The following is a 13,809-nucleotide window of genomic DNA, read 5'->3' on the forward strand; positions in this document are numbered from 1 at the left end:
TGAAAGAAAAAGATCTATGGCTCAAAAGTTGACTAGGGATATTATCATTGGTAAGCTATGGAAGTGTTCAAGATAACATTCAGATCAAGAAGAGCCTATAATCACATCTCAACTCAAATTATACTTAGGATTTCGCCTAGACAAACATTCAGGTCAAGTTCTAGACTAATGGCTCGGGGCATGGACTTGCAATTCAAATTCTCACCACGCAAGCTATGGGATTGCTAAAGAAACAGAGTCGGAGGCCCACAACAACCTCAACTAAGATTTGAGCAACACAATGGTCCCGAAATACCACTTGATGATTATTGGCCAACACAAGAGTCTCAAGGTCACCACTTTCACCATCCTATACACAACAATTTGTTTTTGACCATAGGATCAAAGGCAAATGTGTTAGGCCCAAGTGAAGCTTAACTTGAGGCACCCTTACCAACTAAATACTAAAAAGCAAAAAGAAAATAGACTCAAACCCTTAAGAAGGTTGTCATGCCATCCATTATCGGGAAGAGCCACCCGGTTCACACAAATTCCACCTTTGGAAAGAACCGTGGCATTAAAAAAACCAAAGGCTTATTGCAGAAACTCAAAACAAGAAGCTACGAACATAAAATAAGAAGCTATGAAAGGAAAAATGCAGAAAGTAAAATGAATATATACAAGAGGGGATTTAGTCGAATATACATAAGGGAGAATGAATATATACATAGGAACGTAACTTTATATACAGACCAAAAGTAAAAGTACGAAAAGTGCAATAAAATAATAAAATTATGTACAATCCAAATGTAAAAAGAAAGCATAAAAGAAAAAATAATGTAATATATACAGTCATCCAAATCGGGCTATCCCCTCAAATGAAAGCTAGCATTGTCCACAATGCTAACTAACCAAAATAAGCACAAAATAAGGAAGAGAGGAAAAAAAGAAACTCCCTATTGACCCTCTGTCTGCATAGGGTCCCGAGTCTGGGTCCTGGGGTCCTCGGTCTGCTTGGGAACCTGTGACTGGCTCCCTGTGATCTATGTCTCCACTTGGACCTGAGCCTGGACTGAGTCCTGGGCCTGTACTAGAATCTGGGGCTGGCTAGAGGAACATCCATGCAGGTCCTCTAACTCTATAACAGCATCGTTAGTATGGGGAATCACCCTCTTCCTCTTGGGTGGCCTCTCTGTCTCCTGCTCTGGCTAGGGCTAGGTTGTTGGAGCCGGGTCATGTAATAGAAGATCCAGAGGCAAGTGATCAGCCTTCAACCTCTCTACCTCCACCCGTAACTCCTTCACCGACTCCTTTGAAGCACGAGTCTTCCTCATTTTCTTTGCCTCCCTAGCAAGCTCCTTCAATGCCTTTCCATGAGAATCAACAGCATCCATGAGATTCTTCTGGTTATCCAGAAGCTCCTTGAGAGTGTCCTCCACTGACTGTGGGACCTACGGCGGAGGATGTGCTGACTGGGCTACCACCAAAGTAGATAGTACACACAACTTAGAAGTGGTTGTCTGCATCCAATTGTTGGTGCTGGCAAGGGTTTGGTTCAGGTGGTGGGCAATCAAAGGATATGCAGTGGATGAAGGGATCTCTGGAGCTGTAGAAGTGGAAGGTCCTGAGGCCATGTCTGTTGTGGCAGAAGGAGGCTGAGTAGGAGCCACTACTACTACTGGCTCTTCAGACTGGCCAGTTGAAGTAGTGGCTTTACCCTTAGGGTCCTTGGGGTTGTCGGGACCCTTGGTGCTATACCAGGAGAACGGTGCCTTTGCTCTCATTTTCACATCGAATCTCCTCTTCTCCATATCTAGATCCTCAAATTACATGGTTAGGAAATTGGGGAAGGGATAGGATATGTCACCTTCGTTCACCACCCGTGTAATTACCCAGGACATCACATTCCCGATGTTGATTAGGTACCCCGCCATGATTGATGCCACCAATATAGCCCGGGGTATAGGAAGTGAGTTGTCGTGAGTGGTGCGGTCTAGCTGGCTACAAACAAATGTCTTCTACCCCTTTGCTTCAAAGTTAAGGGTCCTCCTTAGAATCTTCACTCCCACAGTCAACCAATCTGGGGTGGTACTTGGGATTACCAAGTACTTTGCTAACCAAGGACGAGTAGCCTCACCCAATGCCACATTTTCTAAGTATAAGGTCTCATCCTCCTCCGAGAACCCAGGTAATCATTTATTGTCTTGCCATCAAATTTCACCTTCATGTTCCACACCTTAGTCACTGTAGTGCCCTTTTTTATGTGGGCAACATTGGTGTAGAACTCCTTGACTAGGTGCTCATTGATATCCTTCACATGGCCTATGAAGTAGTCATAACCTACTTTCTCCCTGAATTGTTTCAACACATTGGGGTTGTGAGGCATAAGATCCTTTGTAATGAATTTCCTCTCCGGTATTAGCTTCCTCTCAGGACACTACTCTGTAAACTTGTGGTAGGCCACCTCACTCACAAATCTATCTTGCCATGCCTCCGGATTTCTGGTTCCCTTCACCCCTCCTACTTGGGGCTCACCCCCTCCTTCTTCTTCTCCTTATTCTACGGGATCCTCCCCAGATAGTGAAGCTGTAAGTGAGGTGGAATATTCATTGCCACTGCCTGCAACTGAGCCCTCAGACAACTCAGAAGATATGCGCACTGATGTTTGGGCAGTGGGAGAGCCCGGAGGTGTATCCCTCAATCTGTTCCTCTCCGACCAGTCAAGAACATACTCTAGCATGGAGTTTGAGTCAATGCCTCCCGGGAAGGCTCATATTCACTCCCAGATTGGTCAATAGCTCTATCAGCAGTCTTTATGAGCCTTCTGGTGTTTTTGATGTTTTGCCGAACTTGCGGGGTCAATCTAATCATTCCTTGTCCCCTACCCCGGGAGGACTCTCCTTTCCCTTTTTGTTTATCACCTCTGCCTCATGATTTTACCATGATCTGCAAAGAAAATACAGTTAAACTTTGTTAGTGTTAGTAGAGTCAGTGGATCATTGCAGAAAAATTGCAGACATTCAGAAGTTACAGACCGCGGACCGCACAAAATGAAGTGCGACCGCAAAAAAGCTATTACCGACCACACAAAATGTATTGCGGTCCACAATAAGGTGGGGTTCAAACTACCCACTCTTTGATTACTGGCACTGCAGACCACACAAAATGAATTGCAGTATGCATTGAGGCACCACGGACCGCTCAAAATGCATTGTGGCCGCGGTCCTCAATTGTCAACTTTCAAAACTTTTACCACCGCAATCTGCACAAAATATCATTGTGGACCGCACAGAAGCACCGCGGACCGCACAATATCCACCGTGGTTCGCGGTGAGTACCCAGCAACAATACCAACCCAGGGTTCAAGTATTTCATGTTTTAGTCCAATTTTTCATCTATTCTTGATCCCCTGAGTGTTTAATCACCATTTTTAACTAACTAGCCCTAATGTAAACATGATTAAACAAACCTATGCTACAGAATTGAATGAAAAACGGGAAGAAAAAGAAGAACAACTAAGAAAAATAAAAATTAAAAGAAAATGACAAAATTAAACGACTAAGAAGGAATTAACGTTACCAGAAGTGAGATGCAAGCTTGATTAACGAGACTTAACAGTCAAATTCACGCAAGAATGAGTGATGAACAATAATTTTTAAGCTGCTGAGAGTAAAAGGTCGAAAAGTTTAAACTAAGGGCCTCAGGTCCTATTTATAGAAAACGGACCTGGGGCCCATCTCACCTACCCACTGCAGACCGTACAAAATGGCACCACAACCCGCGGTGCTCAGAAACAAATGGCTCTGGGGAGAAGTCCACTGCGGACCGCAAAAAATGCAATGCAGCCACAGTGGTCCATCGCGGACCACACAAAATACATTGTGGTCGTGGTGGAAAACTTCAGAGACTCCTCATTTTTGACCAAATACTCTGCGATCCGTATTGAAAGGTTGCCCTTGCAAAGAGGCCTTTGCGTCCGCACAAAATGCATTGTGGTTCGCACAGCAAACTTCAAAGAGTGTGTATTTTTTTCATTTGGTCCTGCACTGCATCAAAACAATCCTACAACATCTCACAACCAGTCTGTCCAAAAATAAATCCTACACTTAGGCGAGAATCAAAGAAAAACAAAAAGAAAGACACATGGGTTGCCTCCCAAGAAGCACTTCATTTAACGGCGCGGCACGACGCAGGATACCATCACATCACTTTAGATGAAGAAGTGTCACCATGTGGCTGTCATCAATCTTTTTCAGGTAGTGCTTGACCCTATGCCCATTAACTCTGAAAACCTCCCCATTTTTGTTCTTCAAGTCAAGTGCACCAAATGGAGTCACAAATACAACTTCAAAAGGTTCACTCCATATCGACTTAAGCTTTCCCAAAAACAGACTTAACCAAGAATTGAACAAGAGAACCAAATCACCCACTTTGAACTCCTTGCCACGAGCATATTTATCATGAAGGCACTTCATCTTGTCCTTGTACAAGGACGAACTAGCGTAGGCATAGAATCGGAATTCATCAAGTTCATTAAGCTGCTCCACACAAAGATTTGCTGCCATATCCCATTCAAGATTCAGCTTCCTCAAAGCCCACATGGCCTTCTGCTCTAGCTCAACCGGTAGATGGCAAGCTTTCCCAAACACCAACCGATACGGAGACATACCAATCGGAGTCTTGTAAGCAGTCCTATAAGCCCATAGAGCATCATCCAACTTCTTTTACCAATCGGTCTTATTTGCATTGAGCATCTTAGACAATATACTCTTGATTTCCCTGTTTGAGACTTCAACTTGGCCACTCGCTTGAGGATGATAAGGAGTAGAAACTTTGTGGTTGACACCATACTTTGCAAGCAAAGTGTCAAAAGCTCTATTACAAAATGTGACCCCCCATCACTTATGATTGCACGAGGAGTGTCAAACCTTGTAAAAATGCTCTTCTTGAGAAACGCAACAACACTCCGGGCCTCATTGTTGGGTAAAGCCACGGCGTCAACCCACTTTGAAACATAGTCAACCGCCATGAGAATGTATGTGTTCCCTCACGAGCTAACAAATGGGCCCATAAAATCAATGCCCCATACATCAAAAATATCAACTTCAAGGATGGTATTGAGAGGCATCTCATCTTTCTTCGAAATTCCACCCGCTCTTGACATTCTCACACCTCTTCACAAGTTCACTTGCATCTTTGTAAAAAGTTAGCCAATAAAACCCGCAACTAAGAAATTTTGAATCCGTCCTCACCCCGCCATGATGGACACCATAGGAGAGGAATGACAAGTCTTTAAGATACTCAATTGCTCCTCTTCCGGGACACACGTTTGGATCACACCATCCGTGAAAATCTTGAACAAGTATGGCTCATCCCAATATAAATCCAAACTATCCTGTTTGAGCTTCTTCCTTTTGTTAGAAGAGAGCTCATACGGAATTATACCAGCCACAAGGAAATTAGCAACGTCCGCAAACCATGGCATACCATTCACCGACACCGAAAGGAGTTGTTCGTCGGGAAACGAATCATTGATCTCTAGGCTATCACGAGGCCTCCCCTCCTCCTCCAAGCAAGACAAGTGGTCCGCCACTTGGTTTTCACTACCCTTCCGGTCCGAAATCTCCAAATCAAACTCTTGAAGTAACAAAACCCATCACATCAGTCTAGCTTTGGAATCCTTCTTCGTCATCAAGTACCGGAGTGCGGCATGATTGGTATGGACTGTGACCTTGGCAACCATGAGATACGGCCAAAATTTCTCCATCGCAAACATAATAGCCAAAATCTCTTTCTCGGTCACCGTATAGTTCACTTGAGTATCATTCATTGTCTTACTCGCATAGTACACCGGATGAAACATTTTGTTCACTCTTTGACCCAAAACCATCCCAACCGCAACATCATTCGCATCACACATGAGCTCAAAAGGCAAGCTCCAATTGGGTGCGGTGATAATAGGAGTGGTGATCAACTTGTGCTTGAGAAGTTCAAAGGCTTGCATACACCTCTCATCGAATACGAATTTGGCATCTTTTTCCAATAACTTGCATAAGGGATTCACTACCTTCGAAAAGTCTTTGATAAATCTCCGGTAGAACCCCGCATGCCCAAGAAACTTCTAACTCCCTTGACAGAGGTAGGGAAGGGAGCCTTGAAATTACATCAATTTTTGCTTTGTCCACCTCTCTATACTATGCTTTGAAATTTTATGCCCAAGAACTATGCCCTCTTCCACCATGAAGTGACATTTCTCCCAATTAAGAACAAGATCGGTTTCTTCACAATGGGCCAACAATCTATCAAGATTTTTCAAACAATCATCAAACAAATCACCCACAACACTAAATTCGTCCATGAATACCTCCAAAATATCTTCTACCATATTGGTGAAAATGGCCATCATACACCACTGAAATGTAGCTGGTGCATTGCACAACCCAAAAGGCATCCTAGAGAAGTCAAAGGTGCCATATAGACAAGTGAATGTGGTCTTCTCCTGATCTTCCGGAGCAATCAAGATTTGGTTGTATCCAGAATACCCATCCAAGAAACAGTAGAAGGCACGCCCAGCAAGTCGATCTAACATCTAATCAAGAAAAGGCAATGGAAAGTGATCCTTGCGGGTCACTTTATTCAACTTGCGATAGTCCATGCATACCCTCCACCCGATGACGGACCTGGTAGGAATCAACTCCTTTTGCGAATTTGCAACCATGGTCATGCCACCTTTCTTGGGCATACATTGCACCGGTGAAGTCCAAGAACTATCAGAGATGGGGTACACAACCCCGACATCCAACCACTTGATCACCTCCTTTTTCACAACTTCTTGCATTGCCTCATTCAACCTCCTTTGATGTTCCAAGGAGGGCTTTGCATCATCTTCCAGAATAATCTTCTGTATACAGAATGCAGGGCTTATTTCCCGAATATCAGCTAAAGTCCATCCAATTGCCTTTTTCCGCTTTTGAAGCACTGTCAATGTGGCATCAACCTACATGTTAGCAAGACAAGAGGAAAGAATAACTGGAAAAGTTGAACTAGGGCCTAAGAACTCATACCTGAGGTATCGAGGCAACAACTTCAACTCCAACATCGGAGGTTCCTCAATTGAAGGTTTTCTTGGTGGAGTCTTCCTATTCTCAAGATCCAAAGAGAGTTTCCTAGGCTCATAAGAGTAAGAGCTCATTCCATGTAAAGCATTCACGCACTCCACTCAGCCTTCATCCTCATTTACATCAAGATTCAACAACACGACCTCTAGAGGGTCCTCCACATTGATCATTGTACTGGTATCATCAACTATCACTGCTATGACAGGGTCCACAAAAGAGCACACCTCAGAACTATTGGGCTGCTTCATTGACTTGTACACATGAAAGACCACTTTCCCATCACCCACCGGGAAGGTGAGTTCCCTTGCTTCCACATCAACTAAGGCCTTCCCAGTAGCAAGCAAGGGTCTTTACAATATGATTAAGACTTCATAATCTACCTCACAATCCAAGATCACAAAATCATCTGGCAAGATAAATTTGTCCACCCGGACAAGGACATCATCAATAATACCCAATGGTCTCTTCATAGTTCTATCCGCAATTTGCAATCTCATTGAAGTCGATCTCGGTTTCCCAATACCCAAAGTCTTGAAAACTGAGTAGGGAATCAAGTTGATACTTGCCCCCAAATCACATAGAGCTCTAGCAAAGTCTGCACTCCCAATGGTACAAGGAATGGTAAAAGCACCGGGATCTTCAAGCTTCGGGGCCATTGAGTGCATTATTGAACTAACTTGGTGGGTGATCTTGATAGTTTCACAATCCATGGATCTTTTCTTTGTCACCAAGTCCTTCATGAATTTTGCATAGCTTGGCATTAGTCCTAGAGCCTCCACCAAAGGCACATTAATGGATAAGCTCTTCATCATGTCAATGAAATTTTTAAACTGATTCTCATTTTTATGCTTCATGAGCATTTGAGGATAAGGTGGAGTTGGCCTTGGCAAAGGAGCTTTGTCTTTAGGCACAACCATTTCCGGCATGTCTATTATGTGTTCCCTAGATGGGTTCATGTCATTCTGAGTCTCCACCTAGGCATCTTGAATATCAATCCTCACTTCTTCATTCATGGTCTCATCAATCACATTTTCAACCACCAAAGGAATTTCATCATCTTGCAACTCAACTCCATCACTCAAAATTGCTTTTTGCTTGGAGGCATTCGCATTACTGCCTCGTCCACTTTTTGTAGTTACCGCCATAACATGATTGTTCCTACCCTTTGGGTTAACTACCGTATCACTTGGTAGAGTCCCCTTAGGACAAGTGTTCAAGGATTGTGAGATTTAGCCTAATTGAACCTCCAACTTTCTGATTGAGGTATTATGGGAAGCCAACTGAGCATCAGAGTCCGCATTCTTTTTCATCATTTGTTCAAAAATCATTTCAATTCTCCCCATTTCGTTGTTGGAGGAACTAGGACCTTGGGATGGAAATGGGGGTGGATTGTTCGGTTATTAATACATTGGGGGCCTTTGAAAGCTTTGCCCCGGATTTCCTTGATTGTCATTGTTCCAACCTCCCTAATTGTTGTTACCACCCCAGTTGTTGTTGTTGCCATTCCAACTACCCTGATTGTTCTGATTATTATTCTAATTGCCCCAATTGGAATTTTGGTTGCTATTCCCCCAATTACCGTTGCCTTGTTGTTGTTGGTTTCCCCAATTGCCTTGGGGTCTCCATTGTTGTTGGTTGGAAGAATTGCCCTTTTGGCCTAGATAGTTGTTCACATATTGCACCTCTTCATTCTGCCCATCATAACCATCATCTTGGAATCTACCACAATCATTGTCAAATTGATCTGAACTCCCTTGGTTCTGTTGAGCTCTTTGTCTTTTTTGTTCACTAGCATGTTCACACCCTCCATAGTATTTACTTGGCGCGAATTTTGAACTTGTTGCAATTGTGACTTTGCTAGCTGGTTCATTGTTTTTGTCAGCTCTGTTATAGCCTGCCCATGATCATGTAGCTCTTTGTGCAAGTGAGTGACTGTGGGGTCACCCTGTGTCACATTGGCTCTACTTTGCCAAGCGGAGGGCATGTCAGCCATCTCGTCAAGAATGTCACAAGCCTCATCATACGACAGCTTCATGAAATTGCCCCCAGCAAGTTGGTTCACTATGAACTAGTTTGTTATGTTAATGCCCTGGTAGAAAGTCTGTTGGATCATTTCCACAGTCATATCATTGTTGGGGTATTCCTTTACCATAGTTCTATATCGATTCCATATCTCTTGTAATGGTTCGGTGGGCTCCTGCTTGAAGGCTAAGATCTCATCTCTCAATGTTGCCATGTGCCCCGGTGAGAAAAACTTTGTAATGAACGCATCCGCCAACTCATCCCAAGTAGTGATGGAATGGTTGGGAAGTCACTCAAGCCAATCCAATGTCTTCCCTCTAAGTGAAAAAGGGAATAGTCTCAACCGAAGTGCATCCTCGGACACATTAGTTTGCTTGCACCCCCAACAGGTATCCATGAAACCCTTGAGATGTTTGTAAGCATTCTGATTGGCAGCGCTCGTGAAATACCAACACTGCTCCAGCAATGTTAGCATCACATTGGTAATTTGAAAATTGCCCGCCAGAATCCGGGGTGGGACAATTGCACTTGCATATCCTTGGTTGGGAGCACTCGAGGAGCCACTCTTGGAGGTGGTGGGGGAGGGTCTGGAATATTATTATTGGCCCGGCGGCCTCTTCTTTGTCCTTGAGGTACAATAGGAACCTCATCATCAACATTGTCATCTACCTCCTCCCCCGGCGGAAGATCTCCAAGAGGTGGGTTGTTTGCTGCCATTTTATACCTGAAGTTGTGACACACACACATTAGTAACACAGAAGGAAAGAAGAACAATATATATAACTATTTAAATAGATAGCCGAAACTGTTAGCTCCCCGACAACGGCGCCAAAAAGTGATCGGTGCCAACCCTGCACTACTACAAAGTAGCGAGAGTGGTCGAAGCAGCTTTTACCCGAGAAGATCAGGATTGATTTCCACAGTGAGCTAGATATTGGAGTTGGGTTTCTATCTAAACTGGAGATGCGTAATTGCTCTTGCACTTCTAATCATAGTTGGTCTTTTTATTACTTCTAATATTATGCTAATAAGATGTTAAATTAAGCTAAGAGTAAAATACTTGAAGCTTGTATAAATAGTTAAGAAGGCACTAGGGAAGTGACTTTCTCTTAGGTGGATACTTGACGGGTTCTTGAGGCTAAGGCTAGGTTGTCATGTTGGGGATTACGATATAACCAATGCACTGAACTTCTCACTTTATACCTCTCTGTAGTTTGAGTGATTTTACCCTAATTGACTTTCTCAAGACCAATTGGGTATGATAATTTGTGAAAGCAATTTAGGTTCAAGTCGCATATTACTATCTCTACGTTTAACCCTTTAATTGGGGCTATCAATCTCTTGAATATGTCCCAATTCCTTGTTGGACTAATTTTCTTAGACTCAAGTTCTCTTTCTCAAGAAGAACCCAAGTCAAATAGGCACAAATTAGTGTTTGCAACCACTAATTCAACATTGAAACCATAAATTAGTCCAAATATCAAACACTCATAGACATTCAATCCATAAAATACAAGACTCATCAAATACTCACACTAGGTTTGAGCCACAACTCTAGCTAATGGGTCTAGCTACTCATGATAATAGAAGAAAACAAGGAAATAGATGAAGAAAAACCCATAATATTTAATTACAAGCTAATACTTGAAGATTCAATGATAAAACTATTCTAAAATTACTAAAAATGGGTAAGAAACATTGTTCACGAGCGCAGCTGGAAGTTAAAATACAACTGATGACCTAAAAATGGGAAAAGAAACTATTTATACTAGGCCAAATTTTTTGGAAAAAAATACCCCTGCGGGGGTAGTACGGTCCGCACAAAATCGAGTGTGGTCGCGGTGAGGCTTTTGGCTTCAAATATGTGCTCTCTAAACTTGGCCACCGCGGGCCGCACAAAATGTACTGCAGTCGCAATGGCTTCTATTGCGGTTCGCACACAGGACTGCGGACCGCATTGGTGTCAGCCTCAAAATTCCCAACTCTCTGAACTCCAGCTTTGCGGGCCGCACAAAATGCATTGCGTCCACGGTGGCTTCTATTGCGGTCCACACAAAAAGGACCACAGACCGCATTAGTGTCAGCCTCAAAATTCCCAACTCTCTGAACTCCAGCTTTGTAGACCGCACAATATCGAGTGCAGCCGCGGTGAGGTCAATGCGGTTCGCACAAACTGATTTGCGGTCGTGTTGCTTGAATGTCCAAAATAGGCACCTCTCTGAACTTGCTCACTGCGGACCGACTAAATGGAGTGCGGCCGCATTGGACTTTTTGCAGTATGCTTGGACTTGTTCTTGGTACTTGTGCATATTTCACTCCTTTTTGAGCTGATTTTGACTAATTGTCACCTTTTTACCAAACTCAGCAAACAAGTACAACATATAAGCCTTTGGGACTATATTGTACACATTTTTAATCAAAACTCAAGTAAGAAGGAGTGTAAAATGAACCATATTACCTAGTTATCACTGAGCCAGTGTGAGGCCGAGCTTAGAAAGGTTTTAGGTAAGGAGAAGGCCCTGAGGCTCCTCTGCAGCGAAAATGAGGAGGAGCTTAAGGATCTCCGAACCGCATTGTCCAAGGCTCAAAAAAGTGAGTCCGGGCTAGATGAGCAGGTAATAGTGATTTTAACAGAGTTCGGCCTTCTTGGCCCTGCAAAAGCTAGAGGTGATTGGGCAGCTCCGGGGTGAAGTTGATCAAGTTAGAGCTGATTGTCATCATTGGAAGAAGAATATGGATCAGCTTGCTACCAATAAGGAAGTTGCTACAGCCCAACTGTCCTCCGCTGAAACTCAACTCCGAGGCATTGAAGCGAAGGGTCTGGCTTAGGCCAGAAAAATTGAGGAGTTGGAGGCCGAGCTAGCTAAATCTTGGGATGAAGCTGTACAGGCTAAGTATGAAGCTGTACAGGCTAAGGCCGAAGTTGAGAAGATGAAGGTTGCGGCTGATAAATCCATTGTCATATACTTGAGGGAAGCCGCAGTTGTTTAAGCTGAGTTGAGAGGAGTCCTCCGACCGGGGAAAACGGAGCAATGAATTGGCTAAGTGCCAAGCCCGGAGGGAGACTCTCGAAGAAATCCATGCCTGAGGGTTCAACCTCTTCAGGGAGATAGCCGAGGTAAAGGCACGGGAAACCGATGCTAGGTTTACTAACAACTCTGAGGACTCGGTACGGTCCTTTCCAGTTCGGGCCCAATTTCCCTTCATTAGGGTCTCGAGTATTGAGGGTGAATTTTCGTAGAACTAAGTCCCCGATTTCAAAATGTCGAAGGTTGGTTCTTCTATTGTAGTACATTTCGATCCTTTGATTTTGTGCGGCCATCCGAACAAGCGTTGCTTCTCGCTTTTCGTCCAACAACTCAAGGCTAGTATTCATGGCCTTGTGGTTTGATTCCTCCAATGCATGTCGAAACTTGGCGCTGGGTTCCCCGACCTCGACGGGAATGAGAACCTCGGAGCCATATACTAGAGAAAATAGGGTGGACCCCGTGCTAGACTTTGATGTTGTCTGGTATGCCCAAAGGACCTCAGATAGAACTTCTCTCCATTTCCCCTTCGCGTCATCTAACCTTTTCTTCAAGTTTTGAATAATGGTATTGTTTGTTGACTTGGCCTGCCCATTTTCAGTAGGGCGGTACGGTATTGATAAAATCATATTTCTTTTATATGCTTCGAGGAACTCTGTTACCTTGTTGCCGATGAATTGCTTTCCATTGTCACATACAATTTCGGCAGGTATCCCGAATCGACATATGATATGGTCCCAGATAAAATCAATAACTTCTTTTTCTCAGACCTTCTCGAAGGCCTGTGCTTCCACCCACTTAGAAATATAATCATTCATAAATAAAATAAATTTAGCTTTACCTGGGGCCATTTGCAAAGGGTCAACTACATCCATTCCCCATTTCATGAAAGGCCAGGGGGATAAGACTAAATGGAGTTGTTCTCTAGGCTGATGGATTATCGGTGCAAATCGTTGACTCTTATCACATTTTCTAACAAATTCCTTAGTATCTTTTTCCATGCTATCCCAATAGTAACCTGCACCAATGATTTTCTGAACCAAAGACTCAGCACCGAAGTGATTCCCACAAGTGCCTTCGTGGATTTCTCGAAGAACATAATCGGTATCCCCCGGCCCCAAACCGCCAATGGACCGTCAAAAGTTCTTCGGTACAATGTTCAATCTTCATCTAATGCAAACCTAGCAGCCTTGGCTCGCAAGGCCCTCGATTCTTTGTGGTCCGATGGAAGTTTTCCACTCTTCAAATAGTTGATATACTTATTCCTCCAGTCCCATGTTAAACTTGTTGAATTTATTTCGGCATGAACCTCTTCAACCACAGACCTCATTAATTGGACGACAGTCCCCAGGAAGTTGTCATCTTCCTCGACCAAGGATCCCAAGTTAGCAAGTGCATCGGCCTCGCTATTTTGTTCTCGAGAGACATGATCCAGAGTCCACTCCTTGAATCGGTGCAAAGTTACATGTAGCTTATCCAGGTACTATTGCATTCTATCTTCTCGAACCTCAAAACTTTTATTTACTTGGTTTACCACCAATAGAGAATTGCATTTGGCCTCGATGACCTCTGCTCCCAAGCTTTTAGCTAACTCGAGACATGTAATCATGGCCTCATACTCGGCCTCATTATTAGTTAATCTTGGAGCTTTAATAGACTGCCTA

General features: G+C 43.6%; 1 protein-coding gene across 1 annotated transcript; it reads right to left on the minus strand.

Annotated features, from left to right (window-relative positions):
• Positions 1 to 4,184: 4,184 nt before the first annotated feature.
• LOC138876445 (uncharacterized) lies at positions 4,185 to 8,023 on the minus strand. Its single transcript, XM_070155375.1, has 4 exons — positions 7,478 to 8,023; positions 7,322 to 7,423; positions 6,831 to 6,976; positions 4,185 to 4,671 (listed from the first exon to the last, which is right to left on the minus strand). The coding sequence occupies exons 1-4, from the start codon at positions 8,021 to 8,023 to the stop codon at positions 4,185 to 4,187; spliced, it is 1,281 nt and encodes a 426-aa protein (XP_070011476.1).
• Between the last annotated feature and the right edge of the window lie 5,786 nt (positions 8,024 to 13,809).

This window comes from Nicotiana sylvestris, chromosome 1 (assembly GCF_000393655.2).
Source record: "Nicotiana sylvestris chromosome 1, ASM39365v2, whole genome shotgun sequence".
Classification (NCBI taxonomy): domain Eukaryota; kingdom Viridiplantae; phylum Streptophyta; class Magnoliopsida; order Solanales; family Solanaceae; genus Nicotiana; species Nicotiana sylvestris.

Excerpts from the sequence above, each read along its gene's own strand:
- LOC138876445 (XM_070155375.1), bottom strand. The coding sequence starts at position 8,023 with ATGCCGGAAATGGTTGTGCCTAAAGACAAAGCTCCTTTGCCAAGGCCA. Across the intron at positions 7,424-7,477 it reads TTGTGATCTTGGATTGTGAG|GCCTTAGTTGATGTGGAAGC; the intron begins GTAGATTATGAA and ends GCTACTGGGAAG. Across the intron at positions 6,977-7,321 it reads AGCAGCCCAATAGTTCTGAG|GTTGATGCCACATTGACAGT; the intron begins GTGTGCTCTTTT and ends GCTAACATGTAG.